At 36.6% G+C, this 26,811-nt stretch overlaps 1 protein-coding gene across 1 annotated transcript in view; it reads left to right on the top strand.

Annotated features, from left to right (window-relative positions):
- The window catches only part of PDE10A (phosphodiesterase 10A), a 230,854-nt gene that overhangs the window by 165,339 nt on the left and 38,704 nt on the right, over positions 1-26,811 (top strand). Inside the window, exons 14-18 of the mRNA XM_069489102.1 lie at positions 10,933-11,075; positions 12,145-12,228; positions 13,855-14,005; positions 18,668-18,823; positions 25,158-25,330. Coding sequence (XP_069345203.1) covers positions 10,933-11,075; positions 12,145-12,228; positions 13,855-14,005; positions 18,668-18,823; positions 25,158-25,330 — 707 coding nt within the window. The remainder of the gene's footprint in view (positions 1-10,932; positions 11,076-12,144; positions 12,229-13,854; positions 14,006-18,667; positions 18,824-25,157; positions 25,331-26,811) is intronic.

Below are 26,811 nucleotides of genomic sequence, written 5' to 3'. Positions count from 1 at the left end.
TTGTGCCCAACACTTGTGATTGTTAAAAAGAACCCATTTTTCATCACACATAATCATACAGTGTAGAAATAGTTTGCCTTTATGTCGTGAGAGCAAAGACAGGCAAGCTCATTTAGTGCATGGGGTACCCATCTATCCAGCTTCTTTACCTTGCCGATTTGTTTGAAATTGTTCAATATTGTTGTAATAATAACATAAAACCTTGGTCTTAATTCATGCATAGGTTGAAATGGATTCATTTCCACTGCAGCTTTCAGCTCATCATTATCCACCGTGGTCCCAGGTTGCCCACATGGCTCATTTTCAAGATTAATATCACCAGGATGGAACCTTTCAAGCCATTGATATACTGTGTATTCATTAGCCACATCCTTCATTGATATTTCGAGCTGTCTGCCCTGCCTTGGTTCCACGACAGAACTCATATTCGAAAATGACATGAAGTTTTGTCTTATCCATGGCTTCACAAAAGTGACTCCAAAAAAAAATCTGAAAGATAATCACAAGCCAAAACATGCCTTTGAAAGACTGAGTATGTACATTCACAAAAATAAAACAAGAAGTGTCAAACTGAAATGTCAAAGATATCAACTGTCAAACTTAGTACTTAGGAAATCGGACATTTCATACTTATTAACTTAATAGCTATCAGGGTATCCTCCAACCCAGTCAAATTGACACGTAAAATTAACCATCACAGAGGATGTGGTTAATTTGGGCAGAAATGGGGAAAAATTTCAGAGAAACTTTTATAGATAAACTAACATAGATGATAAAGGTACGATTAGTAGAAAGAGTTCATAATAGATTTATAGAAAGTTTAACATTCATGATATATTTCAAAAGAGTATTATGTAAGTTAAATTTAAAATAATAGATTAGGAACTGACTGTTGAGAACACTTAAGAGTATTGCATATTCCCAACACAAGTTTTCTGAGAAATACCTAAAATATATCTTATTGTTTTTTTTTTTATAGTGGCCTGGACAGTAGTTCATAAAATCCATCTTATTTTTAATGGATTGAGTTACAGAGCTATCTTCCAAAATTTAACTGTCTCCTTGTTGGTATTTATATGATAACACATACACACACAAATCCTTTTTCCTCATAACATCTTTAATTTGAATACTCTTAGATACTAATGAATAATAATTCTTAGACTGAATCTTTTGATATGAAAAATAAAAGTTTAATACTTCTCCAAGTCTACAAGTATATAGATAACTAATTTCAACTTAATTCTATTTTATTTTTGGTTCTAATGCTACAAAGTTTATAAATGATATGTTCATTTATTCATTCCACAAATAGAAACTGAGCACTTATATATGTTAGGTACTTTTTTAAAAGTCCTTTGGCACCTAGTACAAGGCAACTTTCTATTTTTTTAGTTGATCTTGAAGGAATCATTTCCAAAAATGCATGTTCTGCAGAAGTAGCTTTCCTTCAGGTATTAGACTATTCAGTGTTCTAAATAATTCTTTAACCACTTTTTGAGTTATTAAAGCATGCTGAGTGTTGTTTTAAACCTAAAATTAGACAGACATGTTGACTGGGCACAGTGGCTCATGTGTATAATCCTAGCACTCTGGGAGGCCGAGGTGGGAGGATCGCTTAAGGTCAGGAGTTCAAGACCAGCCTGAGCAAGAGTGAGACCCTGTCTCCACTAAAAATAGAAAAAAATTAGCCAGGAGTGGTGGTGAGCACCTGTAGTCCCAAGTACTGGGGAGGCTGAGGCAGGAGGTTGGCTTGAGCCCAAGAGTTTGAGGTTGCTGTGTGTTAGGCTGATGCCACGGCACTCTAGCCCAGGCAACAAAGTGAGATTCTGTCTCAAAAAACCCCCAAAATGGTGTTTTGGATGAATTAAATAAAATAAATTATAAAATAGCATAATACTCCAATCTCATAAAAAATTAGGCAGACATGTATTTGAAAATGTTCTCCATCATTTGCACCATTTTGACCTTGGGCAGGATAGCTTGTGTTCTTGTGTTCTTGAGCCTTAGTTTCCTCGACGGATGAATGAGAATAATACAGATTCTACAGGATTGTTATTAGGACAAAATGAGAAAATGTAAATAAAATCCTAGTACAGTGCCCAATCCACAGTAAGTATTCACTCTTACCTCCTTTGTTTTTTGCTCTAGTCATGATATTTATATTTTATGAATTGTAATTACAGCCAGTCTTATAAAATCACAATTCATTTTTACATATGTAGCCGGTTTGTTGTTTCTACATGCTAAATTGGTTTTCATTGAAATTGTGATTTGCTTCATTTATTCACTGGAAAATAGCAAGAAAGAACTTACAGAGGGGGCTTTGATGTCTACCCTAAGATAAAACTTCCAAGTTTCCAGCAGAAATCAGTAGTTTCTACTTACTGTAGGACATCTATGTTTTCCATGCACAGAAGTGCATTTGGGGCACACAGCTAGAGTCGTTTTTCTTACGCCTTTTCTTTCTAAATTCAACTCTTTTTTAGTAGGAACATAATACACGCAAAAAAATATTTTGTTTTTTCCCAGTTGGCTTCAAATCTAGTGAAGAGTTTCGAGAGAACTGTAGTCACATTTGCAAATCTCAGCATGAAAGAATTCTCTCTGGTGCTGTATACAGTAGTTTGCTCAGGCATGTATTTAAGAAAGAATTTTAAACACTTCTTCCTAGGATTAGGTCAAAGATATTACTCTATTGAGAAAGAAAGGGAAAAAAAATCAATTCTTTACATTTTGGTGCGGTGGTTTGCATAAACTAGAATCTGCAGTTATAAGAAGTCACGTATCAAATTCTGTATTTTTGTAACAGCATATTTTTAATGTCTCAGTAAGTATCTTTCATCAGCTCAATTCTTAGGGTATATTAATCTATTGATCTCTTCCTTCTTGGATCTTCTCATGTATTCAATTACTTATTTACTTACTCAAATTCATCTCCAGTTACTTCTCTTTTGGGAGACCATGTACCCAGGTTTGTGAAATTGTTTTTCCATGTCCCCAGGCTTTCACTGTTCTGGGTCAACCTTTTGTTTCCATTAGTTTTTTAGTTTGAAATTCCTGCAGTATGTCACTAGTACAGATTTGGAAACTACAAGTACATATGGTACAGCTTGGTTTACATATTCTTAATGTGTGGAGCCTATTTATTTTCCAACCATAGCTCCAAATAGAGATAAGGGTCCTTTTTTCTTAATAGAGTTTTCGCTTCAGCTTCTCTTCTTGGAACCACAGCCAAGCCACACCCCTGCAGGCTCTGTTCTTTCTTCCATCAGCTGCAGCACTGTTCTGTGCTACTAAATAAATAGCTCAAGATTTCTTCTTTTTATTGATATATAATAGTCGTACATATTTTGGGGGTACGTGTGACATTTTGATACCTGTATACAATGTGTAATGATCAATTCGGGTGATTGGGATATTCATAACCTCAAGCATTATCTTTTGTGTTGGGAACCTTACAGATCTCTTCTAGCTATTTTGAAATATACAATAATTTATTGTTAATTATAGTTTCCCTACTGTGCTAATGCTAGAATGTATTCCTTTTATCTAACTGTATTTTTATACCCTCTAACCAACACGTACACACAATGGAGCATTATCAGGCATGAAAAAGAATGAAATCCTGACAGCACATGGATAGGGGTGGAGGTCATTATGTTCAGTTAAATAAGCCAGGCACAGAAAAGGCAAATATAGTGCACTCTTGCTCATACAGGGAGCTACAAAAGTGGATCTTGTGGAGGTAAAGAGGAGAGTGATAGCCACAAGGTTTCTCATTCAGTACTTCCAATACCCATTTGGAATTTGTGTTTGAGTTTAGGGCTTTTTAGAGAATCAATTTAATTTTATTATATTTAATGCTATTGACAGACATCATATTGAAAATATATTTTTAATAAATATTGTGTCAATTAGATTTTAAATGTAAATTAAATAGATGGGGGAAAGAGTACACAATTTATAATAGTAGGACAACTATCATTATATCCCAAACTTTCCCAAAGTTAAACTACTTGTATGTATCTGAAGACTACCTATACCAGGTGATGTGCTGGTAAATGTTTAGCAGCCAGGTCTCTAAAAAAAGAGGAATGCTGATTCAGGTGTTTCCCAATTTCTGTGGTATATATATCTCTCAACATGGGCAATTTCAGGCTACCCACATGGTATACTGAATGCAGAGTTGGGAAGAGATATGCATAATTGTCTCTTGCAAGACGGTACAGCACGCCATTGCCACGCAAGAAAAGTTGAATCTCTTCTTGATTATCACCAAAATAGAATAAAAGAGCCAAATGGAATGGCAACACAGTGCTGATATCGGTCTAAGATGAGTAAGTGGTAATAGCTAACAGTACTGAGGGCTTAGCAGACACGGGCCAGTGTTATTTCTTAGTCCTTTGCTTGTGTTATCCTGGCAGACACTCACGGCCTCCCATGGGTTAGATACTAGTGTCCTCGGTCTACAGATGGAGGACCTGGCTTGCAGATAAGTAATTTGCCTAAATGTATACAATTAGGAAATGGTGGAGAAGAGAGTCAACCCAAGTAGATGATACTGGACTCTAGGTTCTTAGGAGTTGCTTGACCCCAAAGTGACTCTAAGTCTAGACTATTGTGAACCTTAATAATATTAGTGTGTCCCCTAAATACCACCATTTCTAAGTATAATGGGTACTATTGTGTAAATAGGCTCCAAGAAAAACATTCCAAACAATCACTAACTATTATTGTATGTCTAGAAGTAGGGATGCCATTTTATAAAATATGAATGTATGTATTTTTACCATATGGTAGAAACATGCTGTTATACTTACATTTCCAGGTTGTTTTATTATTCTGTATTTTGACCACATAGGCCTTTCCTATATTCTAGTGCCTTAAGATTGATACGCCATGAAAATAAATGTCTGTTTTAGACCCATAGCATTTGCTGTAGTCTCTTCTAGTTGGACAGTGAGCCCAAGATTAATTGCTCAGTTGTTATAGGCAAATAATTTATGCAAAATGAACTTAAAAACATAGCTTTCTACCTACATTAGTAATTTGCAGTAGGATGAATAAGGTGAAATTATTTACTAACAATCCTAGATTATATTATGTTCTATTCATTTTAAAAGTCATTTAGCAAATGGGAAGTAAATATCTACAAAATTTGCCAAAACTTGTTATTTTTTGCTGTGAAGTTAAAGTAGTCAACTTTAGTGTTACATTATCTACACTAATTACAAAATAAAATAATAAATTAATAAAAATTTGAATTAAATTTTTATATAATTACAGTATGGTCTATAGGAAGCAAGAAAAAAAATTATGATTGGGATGGATATCTGCACTATGTGGCCTGAAAAGACAAAGTTTTTCAGTTAGTATTTGTTTAGGCTTCTGTGTGCCTCTCCTAGACCTGGAGGGTCTGAACTAACTCTGTCCCTCGGAATCGGCCCTGACCATCTCACACGCCTCCCCCTCTTCCGCGATAGTCCCTGGGCCTGCAGGGAGGATGCTTGAACAGGGCGTTGGCAGATTCAATAGTTTTAGGTTGTGGAGATGTAAGGTAAACTTGCTATTTATTTATAAATAAAAATAATGAATAGAAATAAAATTTATTCTAATTATAGGCCATACACTTTATTGAAAATGACAATAAAAGGAATAACTTCCTCATAGGAGTTTTGTGAGAATTACATGCAAGAATGCATATACAGCACTTAGCACACTGCCTGGCACTTAAGTGCGCGAGAGTGTGAATGATTATAGCAGCAATGTTACTTTACTACCTAATGTAGTTACTCTTACTAATAACTTTGCCATAGAATTACCCTGAATTATGGTTAATACCAAATTACAGTCAACACTGAGTAAACCCTGTTGATTGTTCACCTTCCTACCAGAACCTACAGTGTCATCGCTAAAGTAGAAAGCAAGTGACTTTCCATTGAGCTGTAGGGGAAAATGTGAAAACCTCTATCTTGATATGTCTTTAGGTAAATGATATTAAAGAAACTGCATGTTCTTGGTTGCTAATGCCTGGGTAGAGCTTTCACAGGGTTCTTGCATCGGAGGGTTGTGTCTTGTCCAGGACACAGAGTTTCCTCTTTAGAGGGTCCTTCTACAGCTGGGGCAGTTGATAGCACTGTCCAGGCTACCCTGCTCCACCTCACCCAAGCTCTTTCTCAAGCATATTGGGAAGCGGAGGATTATTTTGTCAATTGGCCAAAACAATTCACAGTTATAAGGATGGCTTTGAAATGTACTTGCATTTCCATTTGTGTCACCTGCAGATTTACTGTTTGTGGCAAAGTACTTGGAACGGTCGTTGAGTTCAGGCTATTTACATGTGGTTCATTCACAAAAAGAAAAATATTCCAAATCTGCTAACCTTTTCTAATGACAAATGAAAGTCAATGTTGTGTTATTTAGAAGATATATTCAAAGAAATAACATTTAATCTGAACCCTCAAGGTGCCAGTGGCATTAACATTGAGAAAATAATTGGTTTTCCAGGGAAATTCATGCTACTAAGAAAGCACTTTGAAAACAGGTGTTGGCAAGTATTTTCATTGTCATGTTATTTTTTAGTTGAAATTTGTATCATGAGTACAAATTATCACATCTCTACTCTTAAAAAGACTGAGACCTGAAACTTTTTAAATAGTTTTACTGAAATTTATTGATACACAAAAATGTGCAGATGTTTAAAGTGTATGACTCAACACACACGCACACCCATGAAACCATCACCACAATCAAGATAATGAATATACCATGACCTCCAGAAGTTTCCATGGGCCCCTTAGTAATCCCTCCATCCTGACCCTACCCAACTTCGCATGACAACTAATCTGTTGTCACTTTAAATTACTTTGGATTTCTATAATTATTTTACATAAATGGAATTATACAATCTGTATCATTTTTTAAATGGGTTTTTTTCACTTAGTGTAATTATTCTGTGATTCATTGATGGTGTTTCACGTATACATAGTTAATTTCTTTTTTATTTCATTGTATGGGTATATCATAAACCATTTATTCACCTGTCGATGGACATCCGAGTGATTCCAGCTTTTGACTATGACAGTGAGGCTGCGGCGCACAGTGGGTCTGTGCTGCACAGTGGGTCTGTGCACGAGCCTCTGTGTGAGCAGAGGCTGTCACCCTCCCTGGGAACGGACTTACACGTGCGATGGTGGTCACATGCTAGAGGTCTGTAACTGTTTAAGAGACTGCCAACTGTTTCCAAAGTGGTGGCACTGTGCCACATGCCCCAGGTTGTTGTACATGATCCAGTTCTTCCACATTTGCCAACTGTACATCGTCTTTGGTGAAGTGCCTTCTCAGATCTTTGCCCATTTTTTTATTGTGCTCGGTTGTTTTCATGTTATTGAACTTTTGTAGTTCTTTCTATATCCTAGATACAATTAATTTATTAGATAAATTATTTGCAAATATTTTCTCCCCATCTCTAGCTTTTATTTTTGTTCTTGTAACAGTTTCTAAGTTTTTAATTCTGAAGAAGTCCAATTGATCAATTTTTTCATTTATTATCAATTTCCCTGTCAGCATTGTATTGAAGGAATATTTGCCTCACCAAAGGTGACGAAGACTTTCTCCTCTGCTTTTTTCTAGCAGGTTTATAGTTTTAAATTCTACCTTTAGGTCTACATCCATTTTGAGTAAATACTTCTATATGGTGCAAGGTAAAGATCGAAGTTGATTTTTTTATTTTTGTATTTGGATATTCAGGTGTCCTAGCACCATTTCTTGAGTAGACTATCCTTTCTGTATGGTCTTGCCTTTGCATGTGTGTTGAAAATCACTTTACCATACATGCGTGAGTCTGTTTCTATATTCCCTATTCTGTACACTGTTCTATTTGTTTTTCTTGATGCCAGTACCACACTACTTTACATACTGTAAATTTATAACAAGTATTGGATTCAGATAGAGTAATTTCTCCATCTTCATTCTTTGTTTTCAGAGCTGTTTTGGCTATTCTAGGTCCTTTGAATTTCCATATAATTTTAGAATCAGCTTTTCATTTCTTGTAGAAAATCCTGCTGGCATTTTGATTGGGTTGATATAACAGTAGTTGAGTTGCAAGGGTGGTATTGAAGTCTATAACTGTAATTGTAGATTTTTCTATTTTACTCGCAGTTCCCTCATTTTTTGCTTCATGTCCTTCAAAACTGTCTTATTAGGTATGTGGCATTTAGGATTGTTATATCCTCTTGATGACCTGACTCCTTTTCCATTTGAAATGACTTTCTTTATTCCTAGTCATAGTCTTTGCTCTGAAATCTACCAAATCTAACAAAGCCACTCTAACTTTCTTTTGACTGGTGTTGAATGGTAGGATTCTTATAAGTAGCATGTAGGTGGGTTGTGCTTTTTTATTCAATCTGACAATCTTTGCCTTTGAATCATGATGTTTAGACCATTCACATTTTATGTTTAGGTGCAAAGCCACCATCTTGCTATTTGTTTTCCATTCGTTCCATCTGTTCTTTATTCCTCTTTCCCCCTCTCTGTCTTTAAAATTTGAATGTTTTTTTATGAAGCAAGTTTTAACTGATAATCTTCTCCATGAAGTTTTCATTGAGTTTTGCTAGTTTTGAACCAGTTTTGACAATACATAAAAAATGCAACTGATTATTAGTCTGCAGTATCAACTGATGGACATCAGGAAAAATAGAAATTTATCTGAATTTGAACCAAAAATATTAGGGGTTAGGAAACAAAAATATGATGTGATATTTAATAATGGCCAATACTACCTTTATTCCATGTGGATCCACATATTTTTTGAAATATCTTTCTCACATAATATAACTGAAAACCTAAGTACTGAAATAAATTAAATTGAGCCAGACCTTATATCACCATCTTGCAAAGTATTAAAGAAAAAAATTGATGATCAATAATCTATAATTATAGGACTTTCATTTAAAAACATACAATGTTTAATAAGAATAAAAAGACCCTTGTTCAGTAAGTAAAATAAAATATTTACAAATATATACATTTTATTTTTATCTGTTTTTAATTTCTATTTTAGTTTATATTTTGTAATATAAATAATACATTAATACAGTGCATGTGCATATAACTACTAAAGGGGTATACATTCATTGGGAGTTCATCTTCAATATTCTTCTACTAATAAAGGGCTTTGCAATCAAAGATCTTAGAAACCCCCTGGACTAGAGGACTTTGAGATCACCAAGAATTAAGCTAGATATTTTTAAAGATGAAATAAAGAAAATATCTTAACTCTTGACTCATTTAGTCTCATATTATTATATGGATTGTGAATATAATCTTATCTATAGATGGTGAGCTGTCCTATGCTAGATGTTATTTAAAAATGCACAATGTTAGGAAAGCTACTCAATCCCTGTCAAAACACATGTTTTTACTATTAATTTGCTGTAGAGGGCTCCTAACTAATCTTACCTACTTAATAATTCACAAATGTAAATATTGACCCATTCCATTGACTCTACCACGTTTTAATTTTGTCTTACATATAAACTTATAATTATTTGTAAAACTACATTTGCACACAGATACAAATACACATTTCAAATGAATAGGATGGTGAAATGTACCTATCGGTTTCCATTAATGTAATCACCAATTTATACGCCCACTCGAAGGGCACAGTCTGTGATTGATGAGCAAAAACTTGTGTTATACATTTGAATTCATTGCTATAACACCAATAAAACCCAAAATTCAGTCCTTTTGGAACAGAAAAAATATGCAGTTAAGACTAAGCGAAGACAAAGAAATGATGATATCTTCCCAAGTTGAGTTTGATGTGTAGGTACTTGAAGTGTAATTATTTTTTTGCTTTGTTTTTCAGTTTATTTATTTATTATCTTTTGTTTTTTAATTTCAAAATATTATGGCAATACAAACATTTTGGTTACATATAATGCCTTTGCATCACCCAACCCAGATCTACAAGGGTGCCCATCCCCCGTACAGTGTGCTCCACACCCATTAGTTATGCATTTACCCATTCCCACCATCCCCCTCCTACCTGCCCGGCACCCGATGAATATGACTTCCATGTGAGCACCTTACTGTTGCTCAGTTAGTGCCAATTTGATGGCAAGTTCATGTGGTGCTTGTTTTCCATTCTCATGATACTTCACTTCGAAGAATGGGCTCTAGCTCTACCCAGGATAATATAAGAGGTGCTAGTTTACCATTGTTTTTTTTTTTATGGTTGCAAAGTATTCCATAGTATACGTATACCACATTTTATTAATCCACTCATGTATTGATGGGCACTTGGGTTGTTTCCACATCTTTGCAATTGTGAATTGTGCTGCCATAAACATTCGAGTGCAGATGTCTTTATTATAAAATGTATTTTTTTTCTTTGGGTAGATGCCTAAGAGTGGGATTGCTGGATCAAATGGCATTTCTCTTTTTAGTTCTTTGAGATATCTCCAAATTACTTAAGTGTAATTATTAGTGATTTTGTTTTAACAGATTTAAAAGCAGCTCAGATTGTATATCCTGTAAAATTATTAACACACATTCATTTTCTGATAATAAAATGAACATTTTTTCAGAATTTTTGTTATCAAAATTTTGGAAATGTAGAACATAGTTAAGAAGACAAGTACCAAGTAATCTCACCACCCAGAGACAATGTATGGTAAAAAGCTATTTGTTATGGAATTAAATAAGCCTTTTAAGCAGAGATATAATTTTTTCATAAATTATTTGTCTTGTATTTTCAAAATCACACGAGTGCGTACCTTTAGTGCATATGTAAATATGGAGAGTAATAAATCTATCTAGGTTTCAAGTATAGTATTGATGCTTTAATAACGTTCTGAGCGTTAATGACAAAACTACTATATACATTTTTTAATTATTGTTTTTATTTTCTGATTTGCTTTCCAGATGTACCATAGAATTCGTCACTCAGAGTGCATTTACCGGGTTACCATGGAAAAGCTGTCCTATCACAGCATCTGCACCGCGGAGGAGTGGCAAGGCCTCATGCGCTTCACCCTCCCCGGACGTCTCTGCAAAGAAATTGAATTGTGAGTACGTTGCTTTGTCAGTTTCTTCAGGAACAGATTTTCAATTGAACTTAAAGTAAAACTAGTTATAGAATTAGAATCACAATTCTTGTACATGCGGTCAATACGTAGTTGCCATTTTCCTCTTCAGAAGTGATGAAGAGGAAGTGATGAAGATTCTTCAGAAGAATCTTATGAGAGAACTTGGAAATAAAGGCCAGATCTCATTACCTTAAAAAACAAACTCTGAACTCCATTTTGAAATGAATTAACTTAAATGTTAGCATTTTTCCTTACTCTGTTTTATACTTTATGCCATGTAATATTTAATATTCCAAATGATGTTTAATATATCTAAAGGTTCTTATTTCCATACAAATTTAAATTTCCAAATTAAATTTAAGAATATAGTAACAATTAGTTTAATTTTCATACTTTTTTTCCAATCCTGTGTTAATATATTTAAGCTACTGGTGGTAAGATCTGTGATAATTTGTATGCCCCTTTTAATTGTAAGCCAACACCATGTAACTACATAGGAAATCTTCAGAAGTGACCCAGAGCTGATATTTGACTCACAATTAAAAATATAGTATATACTTTACCACAGTGTTTATTCCAGTTGAACATTAGTAGCTAAATTGGCAAATGAAAAATAGGTAATAACTTTGGGTGTTTATATTAATGAAATTTTTATCTCAGTTGAAGTAGGAGATAGAACAGTTTCAACTGTGAAATACTTCTGATAAGGTGTTTTTCCCTTTTTCTGTGAGTTGTATAATATGTGCATAGTATATCTTTTTGTACTTTTTTTTATTGTTCTGATAACAAACGCAGCATTCTGTTTTTGCAGATTATTTAACAGAAAAGTAATCAGTGATTTAAATATTAGACTAAACTCCCGAGGGAGGACGTGGACTGTCTTCCTGGGAGCCACTCCGTACGGGGGCTGTGGCTGGGAGGGCAGGAAAGTGGTCACTTAGCCCCAAGTGTCGTTTTAGCTTCTAGAGAGACAAGTTTAATGATTTTCTTTACTTACTACATTTATTCTAATTACATTTAGTGATAAACTGCCCTTTTTAAATTTCAGATTCCACTTTGACATTGGTCCTTTTGAAAACATGTGGCCTGGAATCTTTGTGTACATGGTTCATCGGTCCTGTGGGACATCCTGGTATGAGTGGCTGAAAATTCCTCTTAAAATACTGAGGGCTAGGACCTCTTCATCCTCCTACCTGCATGCCTCACCACCTTGTTTATAATTACTTTTAAGTATGCCATGTATTATTTTTCCCTAAATATACAAATAGCAAAGGGCTAAGATTGTTGGACAGATCTCCAGCCTGTCGAGGTCCCTGGATGAGGCTGCTGGGTTCTCCGACAAGGTGACTGTAGCCTGGTCTAAAACACACATCTAAGATGCTTTCGTAAAACAGAGGTTGAAATTGCTTTCAGCTGTGTAACTGAATGAGCCAGGAGTTACTACTGAACAGAATTACATGTTGTAAGATTATGCTTAGAATACTACATGTAAATTTAACATCAACTTTAAACTTAAATTATATATCTATTAGAACAGGTGTAAAATAAACAAATCTTCTAGTTCAAAGTATGGTACTTTGTTTATAATTTGATTATGTCGCCATTTCCTCACCCACGTTGGCCCGTTCCAGAGGCCTTTCATGACTTTATATTTGATTTTTTTACAGCTTAAACACACAAAGTTAAAATGCGAGGAATGTTTTGTTTTGCTCTGTTTTATTCATTTAGGCATGAAATGCCTTAGAGCCTATTAGTTTCTCCATAACTAAAGTGTCATTGTTCTTGAATTCTGGGTCTTTTTATAAATTGCTGAGTGTGTCAGTGACTTTGTAAATTCCCATTCTGGAAGGATGCACACAGGACAGCTAACCCCAGTTAATTCTTAGCATTTGAGAGTTTGACCAGTTGAAACTCTTAAAAATGTCATACCTTATACTTCAAGGACATTTGAAAATTTTCAGTGGAGGAAAATACAGGTTATGTATTTTTTAAAGTTTTTATGAATTCTCAGTCTCCTTGGTATTTCAGAGAGCCCTGCTTTATATTGATGTGCTTTTGTTTTAAGCTACCTTAAATCTATTTTGAAAGTTGATAGGGCCTTAAGTATAAATACTTGTTAATATAAAAATATATAAAAATAAAATATAATGACAAAATACATAAGAAAATATATATGTCATATTATTCCATATACTGTGTCAGTATTTGGATATGGTCATTTGCCACTTAATAACTTGAGTGTACAATAATATGTTGGATTTACTTTGAAAGGATATTCACCCATCCAGAATAAAGGATATTCTCCCATGCAGAATAGTCTCATGACATACATATTTGCAGTTTGTGAATCCAAATATGCTTTTTGGAAAATATGAGCTCAAAATACCCTTGAGGAGGATGATGCTATGCTGTTGTCTTTTGAGCACTGCAGGGTGTAGGAAATGTTTGCGAATCAAGGAAGATCATGGAGGTCAGTGATGGGTGGCTGTGTGTTAATTCTGGTATTTTATTCCTGGCGAGACAGTTAACATATCAGAACAAAAACTATAAAAGAGCCTCCATTCTCTTGTGTCCTTCTGGCTAGAAAAACGGAAGGGAAATGGTGAGTTTCCAGTGCTCGTGGATTTAGTCCATGTGGAAATCTTCACAGTCGCAAGTGTGTAAGGACACAGACATTCGTGTACCTAAACTACAGGGCTCTCCTGTAGTACAGTGAATCTCTACTGGTTTCGGTCATAACAGTTTCTTTTCCCCACAGCTTTGATCTTGAAAAGTTGTGTCGTTTTATCATGTCTGTGAAGAAGAACTATCGCCGAGTTCCGTATCACAACTGGAAACACGCGGTCACCGTGGCACACTGCATGTACGCCATACTTCAGAACAACCACGCCCTCTTCACGGACCTGGAGGTGGGTGTGCACAGTTCGTCAGCTGTTTCACGTAACCTCAGTGGATTTAATAGTCTATGTCCAGAGCATATTAATGACATGGATTTGTGACATGTTTTTCCAGGACAAATTTTGGCTCAGTAAATTGATAGAGGCACATTTCTTAGATTCCTTTACCTAAGCATTTAGCATTTTGTTTTGTATAAGAACTATAGATACATACATTTTAACTTCACCAAAATATACCCCATGGAAACACTAATTTTTGTAGTCTTATTTCCCAGTTAAAGCTTAAGTATTGTGAATGGACATAAACAGAGTGACTTTTTCTCATTGCCCATGTGCCCTGGATAATATAGATATCTCCTGCAGATCTGAGAACCCAGAGTGCTAAGTCCAGTTAAGATATAAATGATTTTGACCTTTAGCATAAGGAAATGGGGGATCTGAGGTGTTTAACTGATGTACCTGACTTTACATTTCCAGAGTTGGTGACATATCTAAAGCTTTCAAAATTTCAGAATTAGAAGGTTTGGAGACTGCCTTGTCCATTCACCTACCATAGTGAAATCCCCTCACTGGAAAGCCCAGCCAGGTACTTAGTGACAGGGAATTCCCTGGCCCCAGATGGTGCTGTCTGGACAGTCCTGACCTTGAAGTCTGTCCCTCTGACCACATTTGTCCCAGTGGGGCCTACTCACAACCTAGATGGCGTCTTCTTTCTCCCTCCCGGTGGAGCTGGTATCATCCTTTAGGTGACATCTGACTGTGCGGAGAAAGGGGCTGTCATCTCTGTGATAAATATATCGTACTTCTCTCAACGTTACATTTTTAAACTAGAACCCGGTACTCCTGAAGGCCTGTCTTACTCATTTTCCATCCTATCACTCCATATTCACAATCTGAGTAGAAAACTTGGAAGGCACATTCCAGAAAAAAACAAAAAATTTAAATAAAGAGTCAGATGTGTTCTTGTATTTTTGTTTTTTTAAATAATGTTTAGTTGAAGTGGAATTTAACCTAATAAATAATTTATTATTTATCACTTCCCCCCAAATCAAGATGAAATCTGTTTTTTTCACATAAGTTTGTCTAAACAATTTTCTATTCCATTGAACCCCATATTTTTGAGACTTTCAGCATTCATTCCTTTTAAGAAAGGAATGCTACTGTCTCTTTTGCCATAGGATAGCTTGTGAGTTTAAGAACTATAGAAATTATACTTTCAAATAGCATCGCAATTTGTTAACATATTCAAAAACTAGAAATTTTAAAGATAAATGAGCAAAACTTCGTTGATACATATTATCATATAAGTTTCTAATTCATTTCTGGAATTATATCATGACATTATTCCAAAAATTCAGATCTTTTTGGCTAAAAGTAATCCCCAAATAACATATGTAAATATTTTAAATATATCTTGTCAAGAGGATATTTAATGTCTAATAGAACTGTTGTAAATTATCATTTATCTTGTTAAAGAGAAATGTTTAACAAGGGTAATTCTTCACGTTATAAATTTTCAGATGTATGATTCTGGCACACTTTTAAAAAACTATTGAAAGTTATGTCAATTTAAAAAAGTTAAAATAATTGGAAAGATGAAGAGAACAGCTTTTATCTATTGTACAAGATTTTAAAACCTTGAAATTTCTTACCAGATACATCATGTTGACACAGCAGCCTAAAGTATGGGAACAACCCCAAAATAAAATGATACTAAAAACATAACTAATTCAGTTACCTTAAGAATACCACACACATACGATTGGTAACACGATACTTCATCAGCTCAGGTGTGCTACTGCCAGTGAGATTCCCGTCCAGTTAGGTGGCAGGGGAAACCAGTTCTGCAGGATCAGCGTCAAGAAGGGGCAGGGCATGTGGAAGAAAACACACTTGCCAGAACCTCTGCCGACTCCCATGGCAGACCCCTGCCTGTCAGCGTCTGCCCCCAGCAGCCGCTGCCTCCCACACGCCCCTCCAGAGCCACCCTTCACTTCCTCACATCCGTAGCCTCCCACCTCTTTGAGGAGGCTGCCTAGCGGTTCTTCCCCGCTCCCCCACTGTCATGCTTCCAGCTGTCCTCACGGGATCGCCCGTCTGCGTGTCAGCGTGCTCCTACTACTTCCGTCTGCAGACACTCGCTTGATGCACAGCTGCACTCAGCTACACCCCATGTCCGAGCTCCTCTTTGGAGCAAACGCTATGTAAGGGTTGCTGCATGGGCTCTCAAATCTTTTGCTCCCATTCCTTCTGAAAACAACTCTGATCAGCCTTCTGACTGTGATACCCCAGAAAACGCTCTGGCCCAGGTCACCGGCGACCTGAACCCTGTGGGATCTGAGCACCGGCACTTGGCGTTTCCCCTCGGTGCCCTCTCTCGGTTCCTAGGACGCCAGCACTCTTTGTTTTTCCTGTGGCGGGGCTGGCTGCTCCTCCCTTGTTTTGTTTTGGAGTTTTTGTTGCTGATTCTCTTTCCTCAGACTTCTTAGAGTTGGATACTTGGGAGCTCAGAGGTTGACCCTCCTCTGTTCTCAAGCCACAGCCTTGGTGAGCTCAGCCAGTCTATGGTTTTAAATGCCACGTGTATGATGATAGTTTCATTCTCCAGCCAAGGCCTGTCCCCAGAGCTTTAGACTTAAATAGCCAATGGTCAACTCAAAATGCCCCTTAACAAATCCTCCCTTGACTGTCAAGTAGACGTCTCTCCTCAGTCCAGCCCTGAACTCTTGACCTCTCTCCTCAAACCTGCTCCGCCTGCGCTTTCCCTACCAGCTGACGGCAATCATCACAGTTTCTAAGGCCAAAACCCTCAAGGTCACACTTGGCCCCCTCTTCCCCTCCTCTCCTTGCACACCCAGACAGAAAATCCTGTTGGTTCTGCCTGCAGGATGCTTCAGGCTATAATCACATTTTATAAGCTTCTATTGTAATTATCCTGGTCTAAACTTCTATTATGTTTTGCCTAAATTACTGTGAAAGCCTCCTCACTGGTCTCTCTCATCCTCCTGGAATCTGTTTTCAGTACAGTTGCCAGAATGATCTTTTAAAATCAGCAAGAAAAAATCAAGCAACCCTATCAAAAAGTGGGCAAATGACATGAATAGAAATTTTTCAAAAGAAGATATAAAAATGGCTAACAAACATATGAAAAAGTGTTCAACATCTCTAATCATCAGGGAAATGCAAATCAAAACCACAATGAGATATCACTTAACCCTAGTGAGAATGGCCTTTATCAAAAAAACCCAAAACAACACATGTTGGCGTGGGTGTGGAGAGACAGGAACACTAATACACTGCTGGTGGGACTGCAAACTAGTGCAACCCCTGTGGAAAGCATTATGGAGGTATCTTAAACAGATTCAAGTAGACCTGCCATTTGACCCAGCAATCCCATTACTGGGCATATACCCAAAGGAAAAAAGGTCATTCTGTAACAAAGACACATGTACCCGAATGTTTATAGCAGCACAATTCACAATAGCAAAGATGTGGAAACAACCCAAATGCCCATCAATACATGACTGGATTAGTAAACTGTGGTATATGTATACCATGGAATATTACTCAGCTATGAGGAATGATGAAGATACGACATCTCTATGGTTCTCCTGGAGAGAGTTGGAACCCATTATATTAAGTGAAGTATCCCAAGAATGGAAAAACATGCATCACATGTACTCACCAGAAAATTGGTTTCCCTGATCATCACCTAAATACAAATCTGGGAACGACACCAATCGGATATCAGACTGAGGTGGGGGGTGGGGGAGGGGATGGGGGTATGCCTACACAATGAGTGCATTGCGCACCGTTTGGGGAGTGGTAACACTTGAAGGTGCTGACTCGGGAAAGGGGGGGTGGGGAAAAAATATGAAACTATTGTTTTTAACTTGCACTGTTCACTTAATAATTTATCATGAATAAAAAAAAAAAATGTGAGTTAGATAATGACACTGTTCTGCCACAAGCGCTGTAATGGTTCCCTCAGTGACTGAGAAATTGAGGCCTAAACAACTAGAGCCTCCCTGCCCCCCGACCCCGCCCCATCCCCGACCCCGCCCGGGTCCTCTGACTCTCAGGACGTGCTCACCTCCCGTGTGTGCTGTCCCTGCTCTCCCGCCCGCGTTCCTCTCCCAGGCACCTGCTCGCCTCTCTCCTTCCTCTCTCGCGTCTGTGCTCACCCCTGGCCTTTTCGTGGGCCTGCCTCCCTCTAATCCCCTGTAGCCTGCCGTGCTTTTTCTTCTATCTCTATAGAACGTGCCATTTTTACATGTTATTTGATTTACTTGTTATATTAATTGTTTATAGTAACAATAGCATTGTTAGAATTTAAATTGATTTCTTAATGAAGGAGAGTTGAAACTGACCTTTTCTTGTGCAGATTTGCTTTATCTTTAACTCTTTCAAACATTTGCTTTATTCCTTTAATTTCATACCTCCTGCTCCTTTTCCTAGAGTTGAGCAGGGTCCCTCCAAAATAATTTGAACATCAGTTTCATAAGCAGAGAAACAAAGGGGTTAAAAAGAAGTTAGATTATGTGGAATTTCAAAGATTCCTAAGGGTGTTTGCTATATTAATGGCAGAAATGAATGTGATACGGATGTAAGCTGTGAGTCCCCTCATATCCCACTTCTTTGTTGTGAACATCTCTGCTTTGTTATTTTTTTAAGCGCAAAGGACTGCTAATCGCATGTCTGTGTCATGACCTGGACCACAGGGGCTTCAGTAACAGCTACCTGCAGAAGTTTGACCACCCCCTGGCGGCTCTCTACTCCACCTCCACCATGGAGCAGCACCACTTCTCCCAGACCGTGTCCATCCTGCAGGTGAGAGGGTCACACCTGCCCTGCTTTGCTGGAAGGGTTGTCTCGGAGGTAGTAATGCCTTGCAAGTGAAAGAGGAATATAGTTATGACTTCCTTTAAAACAGCTACATTCTACTGTAGAACTTTAGATTTATAGTCATAATTACATAATTATTTTTTGGAGAAAGAATCGTATTCAAAGATTTTTGAATATATGAATTTTGCGGTCACATTTGTTTTTTAGTTATTATGTCAATAAGTACATGATACCCTGAAACAAAATTTGTTTTATATAGTTTAAATCAACAATATAGAGTGGCATATTATTGACCCAGAATGTATTGAATAGTAAATCCTAAAAGTTAGGTAAATTCACGTTTTTAAGTGCATTAAATCCCTTTTATTTTTCTTTTGTGTTTTATTTTTTACTTTATTGCTTTTAAGATGTTCTTGATGATTGATCTAGATGATTGCAGATCTCACTTCCATGTAAGATATATATACTCCTTCTTTCTTAAACCTTTTTCCTCAACTCACCGTAACCAGGTAGCTTTCACATCATGATGGTTTGACTCCTATCAGACAATTTCTTACAATAGGGTCTGTGTTTGGGTTGAGAATAGTGGACCCTATCTTCTTCTCTAATTGTCAGAACCTCTAATAGGTTCTGAGGAACCTTCTAATAGGAAGAGAAATCCTTTCTAGGTCTTCTGATGATGTTTCTAAGGGAAGGGCTTTGAGTGTTCAGAGCTGCACAGCGAACCGCCCATAGCGATTCTTCCATGGCAGTGCCCCGTTGGCCTCGGCACCGCAGGCCGCCCTGCTGGGTGGAGGCAGACGTGGTAGGAGATGGTGCAGAGCGGGTGGGACCATGAGCACAGCCTGAAGACCAGAAACTGGAGTTTTGTTCTGAGGAAGGTCAGCAGCTCTGTCTCCTCGGGGAACAGAGCCTAGGGGCTGAGGGGTGGAAGCAGGTAGATACGGAGAGTATCTGGTGCGAACAGTGACATCCAAGAAAGTAGGTGGCCTTTGTTTTCTTGCCTAAAACTTACTAACTTACAAAATTAATTTATTATTTTTTCCTAATAAGATATTAATGTTAATTATAATTTTGAATATTGAAGGTATCCTTTATCTGTCTTTTGCCTTCTGTAAATACCTCATGTTAAGTACTCAAAAGTCAACATTTTAGAAAACAGACCAATTAGGAATGATTATTCTCATTAAGAAAATTTTCTTAATTTTGACTCCAAAATCTGTACTCTTAATTACAATAATAAAATGCTTCCTGGTATGTGGTTTGATGTCACATACCAGGTGAATAAGTTTCAACATAAGTATCACGTATTTGTATCTTCTAAAGGCATTGTTATCATGGATGCTGATGCAATTGCTTGCATCATTTACATTATTCATCCCAAAGCACCTGCAGGGTTCAGCCCGTACCTGTGGCTTCCTGTAGTCGTGATTTACAGCCCTGTTGGGGCTGCGTTGCTGGGAGCTCGGCCTGGCTTGGTTGGCATGCAGGCCTTTCCACAAGAATCTCCTTTATGGAGCTAAAGAGCATAGAGCTTCTAAGGGAATTATTTATGATTCATAAGACTATTTTTAAAACTTGCTAAGGAAAGATGTACCAGTCTGTCTTCCTGCCTTCGTTCTGACCTACCTCTAATCCACACTGTAAAACACAATCACCATAAAACACAAACCTCGTCGTATCACCACTTCACTTAAAATTATGAATGGCTCCTAATTACCTTCAAGATAATGTTTAAGTTCTATAATAAAGTTTAAAACCCTTTAACATTAATTCTCACTATGTCCCTATTCAATTTACTTCAGCTGAATGGACATGTTTGTAGTTCCCACCAAACATCGTGATTTCTGTGGTCAGCTGCTCCGTGTCACGTGCTGCTGCTTCTGCTTGTCCTTCAAAGTCAATTCCTCACCCAGGAAGATCCTCCCAAGTTCTTCCGTAGCCCTTATTTAACTCAATCTTAGAGGCCATTTCACTTTATTTTAATTGTGTGTTCATATGCTTATATCTCTTCCACTAAACTGCGAACTCCTTAAAAAATGAACTTATGTTGTTTAGGACCTTGGATGTAGCAGGTGCCAAACTGCTAATGTAGTTGTGTAAAAGGGGAGCACAGCAGACTGAGTATCTGCCAACTAAATGGAGACGTTTGGCATGGTCTTCACTGGTGATAGAAAGATAGCTGTGGCAGAAAGCAGAGGTTCCCTCATGCTTGAACAGTGGACAGAATACCAGAACCCTTGGAATCCTCCTCATCAAGGGCTGGAGGGTCTTAAAGACCATTCACTCAAGTGAGTCCTTGGATCATCTTTCAGCATCAGAGCCAATTTCAGCATTGTTTACACTCTCTAGTACCAGGTCTCAGCTGGAGCCCTTACAAACAGAGCTCACTCGCCTGGGCTTTCGTGGAGATACGAATATGCTATTCACCCACTTTAGGGTTTTGGAAACAGTCCCAGGTATAATAAGCCTGCTGTATTAAGCTTGATTTATGCAAAATGGAGTCAACTAGCTTGAATTAACATAGACGTCAAACTATGTAGCCTGGGAGATCAGCTATAATAAACTTATCAATTGGTATAGATAGAGGTATTATGTTACTTTATGAGGTTTTATTATGTGTTAACTAATATGAAATTGGAACCTTAAGAAAAGGTTTTAAGCTATTTATCTGGTGTGTTTGGTTGTCTTTCCCTTGCTTACCTTTGTTCTGGTAGGTGCAAAATGCCAGAATTTCTTAAAGAGAAGGGGGCATTTATTTTGTGTTTGTTGCTTCATTCATTCCATCTGCTATTGCAGAATACAGAGGGACTCACTAAAAGGGTCCTGGTTACAACTTTTCATTATGAAGGCCCCCTGCTGAACTTCTTTTACCTAATTTCCTTTAATATTGAAAACTAATAAAGCAAATAATGAATCTGAAGTAGCCGGCAGAATGTACAAATTCTTTAAAATGGATCTTAATTTGTATTGTATCGGTGGACACTTTTGATAATCTGATGAAAACATGTGCTTATAGATGACACATTCAGTATATTATGCAGAGTTACAGTGAGTTTCTAACTCTGTGGTCCCCCTAAAGTATTTATAGAACCCAGACTAAGAAATCCCTATTTCAGAGAGGATTTTCATAAAATTTCAACAGCATGCTAGAATATTTTTATATACCATAATTTAATGGTTTATCATGGTAAGCATTGGTGATAGAATAAAGCATAAAAATATATAGCATAAAAATGTATCAGCCTCGACTCCCTTCACACGGCCTGCCGATAGCAGGCATGCACATGAGCACCAGCCAAACACGCTCTAATTTGAAACGTGTTTATGAAACGGGAAGCATTAAGCATTGAAACAGAGGCCAGCTGCTTCTCTTATGATCATATCAAAGGAAAGCAGATTTCATAGCACAAATCAGAGTGACGATTTACTTCTTACAACTTTCTACAACAAAGTTGTAGAGAGCTGAGGTTGGAAGGTGATCGAGTTCAGCCCCTTGCCCAGTGCTTGTGTCCCCTCCCCTTGCCCCACCAGTTACTAACCCCCTTGTGCTGGGATGTCGCAACCCACAGTGTCTCTTGCACATTCCAGGGGGGACTGTGAATGTTTAGGTGGTTGTTGCTTGTGTTGAGCTGAAGTCCATCCTTACCCTGTCCACATCTTTGGCCCTATTGTATTCATGAAATAGGCTTCACTTGAGATTGCATTACACAAAATTGCAAACAATGACCAGGTTATATAAGCACTACAGTTTCTCTTTTGTCAAAGGAATACTTGTTACTGTTTCAGCAAATATTTCATTTCAGGTAGATATCAAAGCATTATATACATTTTATAATTTGAAAGTGAAATCATGTGTTTGAAAGTGCTTTGTAAGCTGTAGAGCTTTCTACAAATGTTAAGTTCTTATTATTATTGTCTGGAAAAATAACTAGAACTGAGTCCATTTTGGGCATTTATCAGAGGATAATTTACATATTTATAAGACCTTAAGAGCAAATAATATAGAAATATTCTGATGATTGAAAACAGGTGTTGCATGTACAACTTTTTTCAGAATATGAAGTAGACAATATCTTAGTGAGATGTTTAAATTTTTTTATTTGAACCCCGTTCAAGAAAAATAGATGTCTAATTTTGTAAAGAAATATACTTTAATAATTTTAAGTCTTTAATGAATTTTGTCAATCAATAAATGTAGATTAAGAAAAATGAAATCAATCTATAGTACATCTACACTGACTAATAATGAAGTCATTAAAAATAATTGAGGCCAGGCACGGTAGCTCATGCCTGTAATCCTAGCACTCTAGGGGGCTAAGGCCGGAGGATTGCTTGAGGCCAGGAGTTCAAGACCAGACTGAGCAACAGCAAGATCTTGTCTCTACAAAAATAGAAAAAATTAGCCAGGTGTATTGGTGTGCGTCTGTAGTCCCAGCTACTCAGCGGAAGAATTGCATGAGCCGAGGAGTTTGAGGTTGCAGTGAGCTATGATGACCCTACTGCACTGTAGCCCAGGAGACAGAGTGAGACTCTGTCTCAAAAATAAATAAATAAATAAATAAAAATAATTGAACCCACAAATTAAATGCATCTTAATTATCTCAACCTTTTTAGTTTCAACAAAAAGCTTTTTTTTAATCTCAATTACAAATATAAACCTAAATTCTCAGAGGAAGAAATTATTGTAAAAAGTTTTTAAAAGATTCACATACAGAAGAATAATTCTTAGACAAAAGAATCTAAGTTATCAATGTTTTGGTCTTGTTTATGGTGATGACCTGCCATTTTCCATCTTCCTTGAGAACAGAAGAGAAGATGACCGTGTAAAGAAAGTTTTAAATGTGTTTGAATAAACATTATATTGCGGTTATGGGACATTTTCTTCTAGGATAGTGAAAAGTATATGATTATTCATTAGACTTTCCTTTGGTATAATACAAACTAAAATGGGTAAAGATACAGATGCCTTTTTTAATTTTAATTTTTATTTTTTTTATTTCAGCATATTACAGGGGTACAAATGTTTAGGTTACATATATTGCCTTTGCTCCACCTGAGTCAGAGCTTCAAGCATGTCCATCCTCTACCCAGACGGTGCGCACCGCACCCATTAGGTGTGAATATACCCATCCCTTCTTTCCCCCTCCCACTTGTCCAACACCCAAACAATGTTACTATTATATGTGCACTTAAGTGTTGATCAGTTAATACCAATTTAATGGTGAGTATATGTGGTGCTTGTTTTTCCATTCTCATGATACTTCACTTAGTAGAAGGGACTCCAGCTCTATCCAGGATAATACAACAGGTGGTAGATCACCATTGTGTTTTGTGGCTGAGTAGAACTCCATGTTGTACATATACCACATTTTATTAATTCACTCATGTATTGATGGGCACTTGGGTTGTTTCCACATCTTTGCAATTGCGAATTGTGCTACTGTAAACTTTCTAGTGCAGATGTCTTTTTTATAGAATGTCTTTTGTTCTTTTGGGTAGATGCCCAGTAATGGGATTGGTGGATCAAATGGTAATTCTACTTTTAGCTCTTTGAGATATCTAAATATCACTTTCCATAGAGATTGTACTAGTTTGCAGTCCCACCAGCAGTTTACGAATGTTCCTATCTCTCTGCATCCACACCAACATTTATTGTTTTGGGACTTTTTGGTAAAAGCCATTCCCACTGGACTTAAGTGATATCTCAATGTGGTTTTGATTTGCATTTTCCTGATGATTAAAGATGTAGAGCATTTTTTTTGTATTTTTGTTGGCCATTAGTCTTCTTTTGAAAAGTTTCTGTTCATGTCCTTTGCACACTTTTTAATGGGGTTGTTTGATTTTTTCTTGCTGATTTTTCCTGAGTTCTATATAGATTCTAGTTATCAGTCCTTAATTAAAGATGTCTTTTTAAGCCCATTAAATTCCAATATAATATAAAAATTACCCAATTTTTAAAATTAGTTTAAGAGTAAAAGTCTTTAACTTAAATATTTTATATTTTCCATTCCTTTAACTATTAGAAATATCTAAGAATTAAGTATATTTAAATCACTGTAGTTTTATGGTATCGAATGATGTTACTATAGTTGAAATAGTTAATTTAAGTGATAACTTCATTGTTGTTGTAGCTCAAAGAGAAACCAAAATGCTATTTTCATTATAGTAATTTCAAACTATTCTTTTGTTCCCCCCAAACCTGTCATTAGTGTGCCAAATGACATTGACTGGCTAGATTGTTTCAAATAACTGAAAATGTCATGAGATTAGAGCTTGTGCTTGTTATTGGTGGTTTCTATTTGTATTTTTTCCATAGTTGGAAGGGCACAATATCTTCTCCACCCTGAGCTCCAGTGAATATGAACAGGTGCTTGAGATCATCCGCAAAGCCATCATTGCTACAGACCTTGCTTTGTACTTTGGAAACAGGAAACAGTTGGAAGAGATGTGCCAGTCCGGATTGCTAAACCTTAATAATCAATCACATAGGTAAAACAATTTTAAAAAGCCTAGAAGCCCAGGAAGTGTTATCTGGAATAAATTGATATTTAAGAAAAGAAATGTAATTTGGCATAAATTTATATTTGAAAAGAGAAATATAAAATATTATGTTTTTGTTTTATGTGCATTTTATTTATATTTACTTTAGACATTTAATTGTTTGACAAAATTGATGATGATGTAGTATGAGGATAATTAAAATACAAATTAGAATTTGAACTAGTAATGCAAGAATTGGCACTTTTAAAGGGAAAAGCTGGTAATTCATTCTCCCAAGACCCTAAGAGGTCCCTTCTTGAATTTGTTGAAGTCCAGAGTTGGTCATTGGCCTCAGATAGTCATAGCAAATGAAAATGGATTCATTTTTCTGAATCCAAATCCTATTAACCAAGCTAATGGGATTGATGTAAAACCCGAAATTCCATTTTATCGATCTACAGACATATAGCGCAGTCACAAGGATCAAAATGTTGGCATTTCATGTGGTCAGAATCATTTAGGAAGCCAAGTAGCAATCAAAAGTTTGTTTCAAGAACATGGAATTAGAACAAGGACAATTAGATTAATTAAATATTCTAGTGGCATCAGAGTAAATTAGTCTGATGCCTTTTTTTTCCAAGGAGGAATGTCTTGCCTAATGAATTCAGAAACATGTGAGGTATGTTCATTATGAACCTGTCCACCCATCTGTATATTAGATCCAAGTTCACTGGCTAACCTGCCATCTCCCCTTGGCAGTTCATAAGTAGTACCACCAGCTTTTATTGCTTTGACTTTCCTGTTACTGTTTCCATGTCTGACTAACTCCATCTTAAGTGATGCCGTCTTTTTCTTTAGATTTGTGAACATTCCTTCACTGGTTCTGTGCTAGTGTTGCTAAATTTGGATTTATTCTCTTTGTTCAGATGCTTTGTATATCTCCTCTATAATTCATTAAGTGCTGATCTTACCATTGCTACTCTAAAAGAAAAGCTCTGTTTTCAAGATCTTAGTAGCAATTCATGCAGGTACTCCAAACACAAAATATTAGTTTTACAAATGAATATAGATGTAAAGTTTACCTCTTCAAGAGTAAATATCATTTGTATAATGATATTGATGCATTTGATTAAGCAACAGTTGTTTGAGATTCAAATTACCTTCAAACAGAAACAGATCCAGGTTTTGTAGAGCTTAAAACTTACACAATTTTGGGAACCTTATTTAAGAAAAACCATACAAAGACATCATTTTTTCACATAAAGCAGTCAGAACACATTTCCAGGGCCCCTGCTGAGACATAGCAACGTGTTGGTGTCAGTGAATAGGCCCTAAAGGACCATTAGGGTGTCTTGGCATATCCTCCTTTGCCTCCAGCTGAAGTGAGAGGTGTGGTCTACAAGCTTCAGGTCTCCAACAGGTTGTGTGTAGACATTGTTCTAAGACCTATAGGAACAGATGTTTGTTCACAGTTCTCTTTTTTCATGGCA

This window comes from Eulemur rufifrons, chromosome 15 (assembly GCF_041146395.1).
Source record: "Eulemur rufifrons isolate Redbay chromosome 15, OSU_ERuf_1, whole genome shotgun sequence".
Classification (NCBI taxonomy): Eukaryota; Metazoa; Chordata; class Mammalia; order Primates; family Lemuridae; genus Eulemur; species Eulemur rufifrons.
The sequence above is the reverse complement of the archived record's forward strand: the minus strand, read 5'-3'. Positions and strand labels throughout refer to the sequence as shown.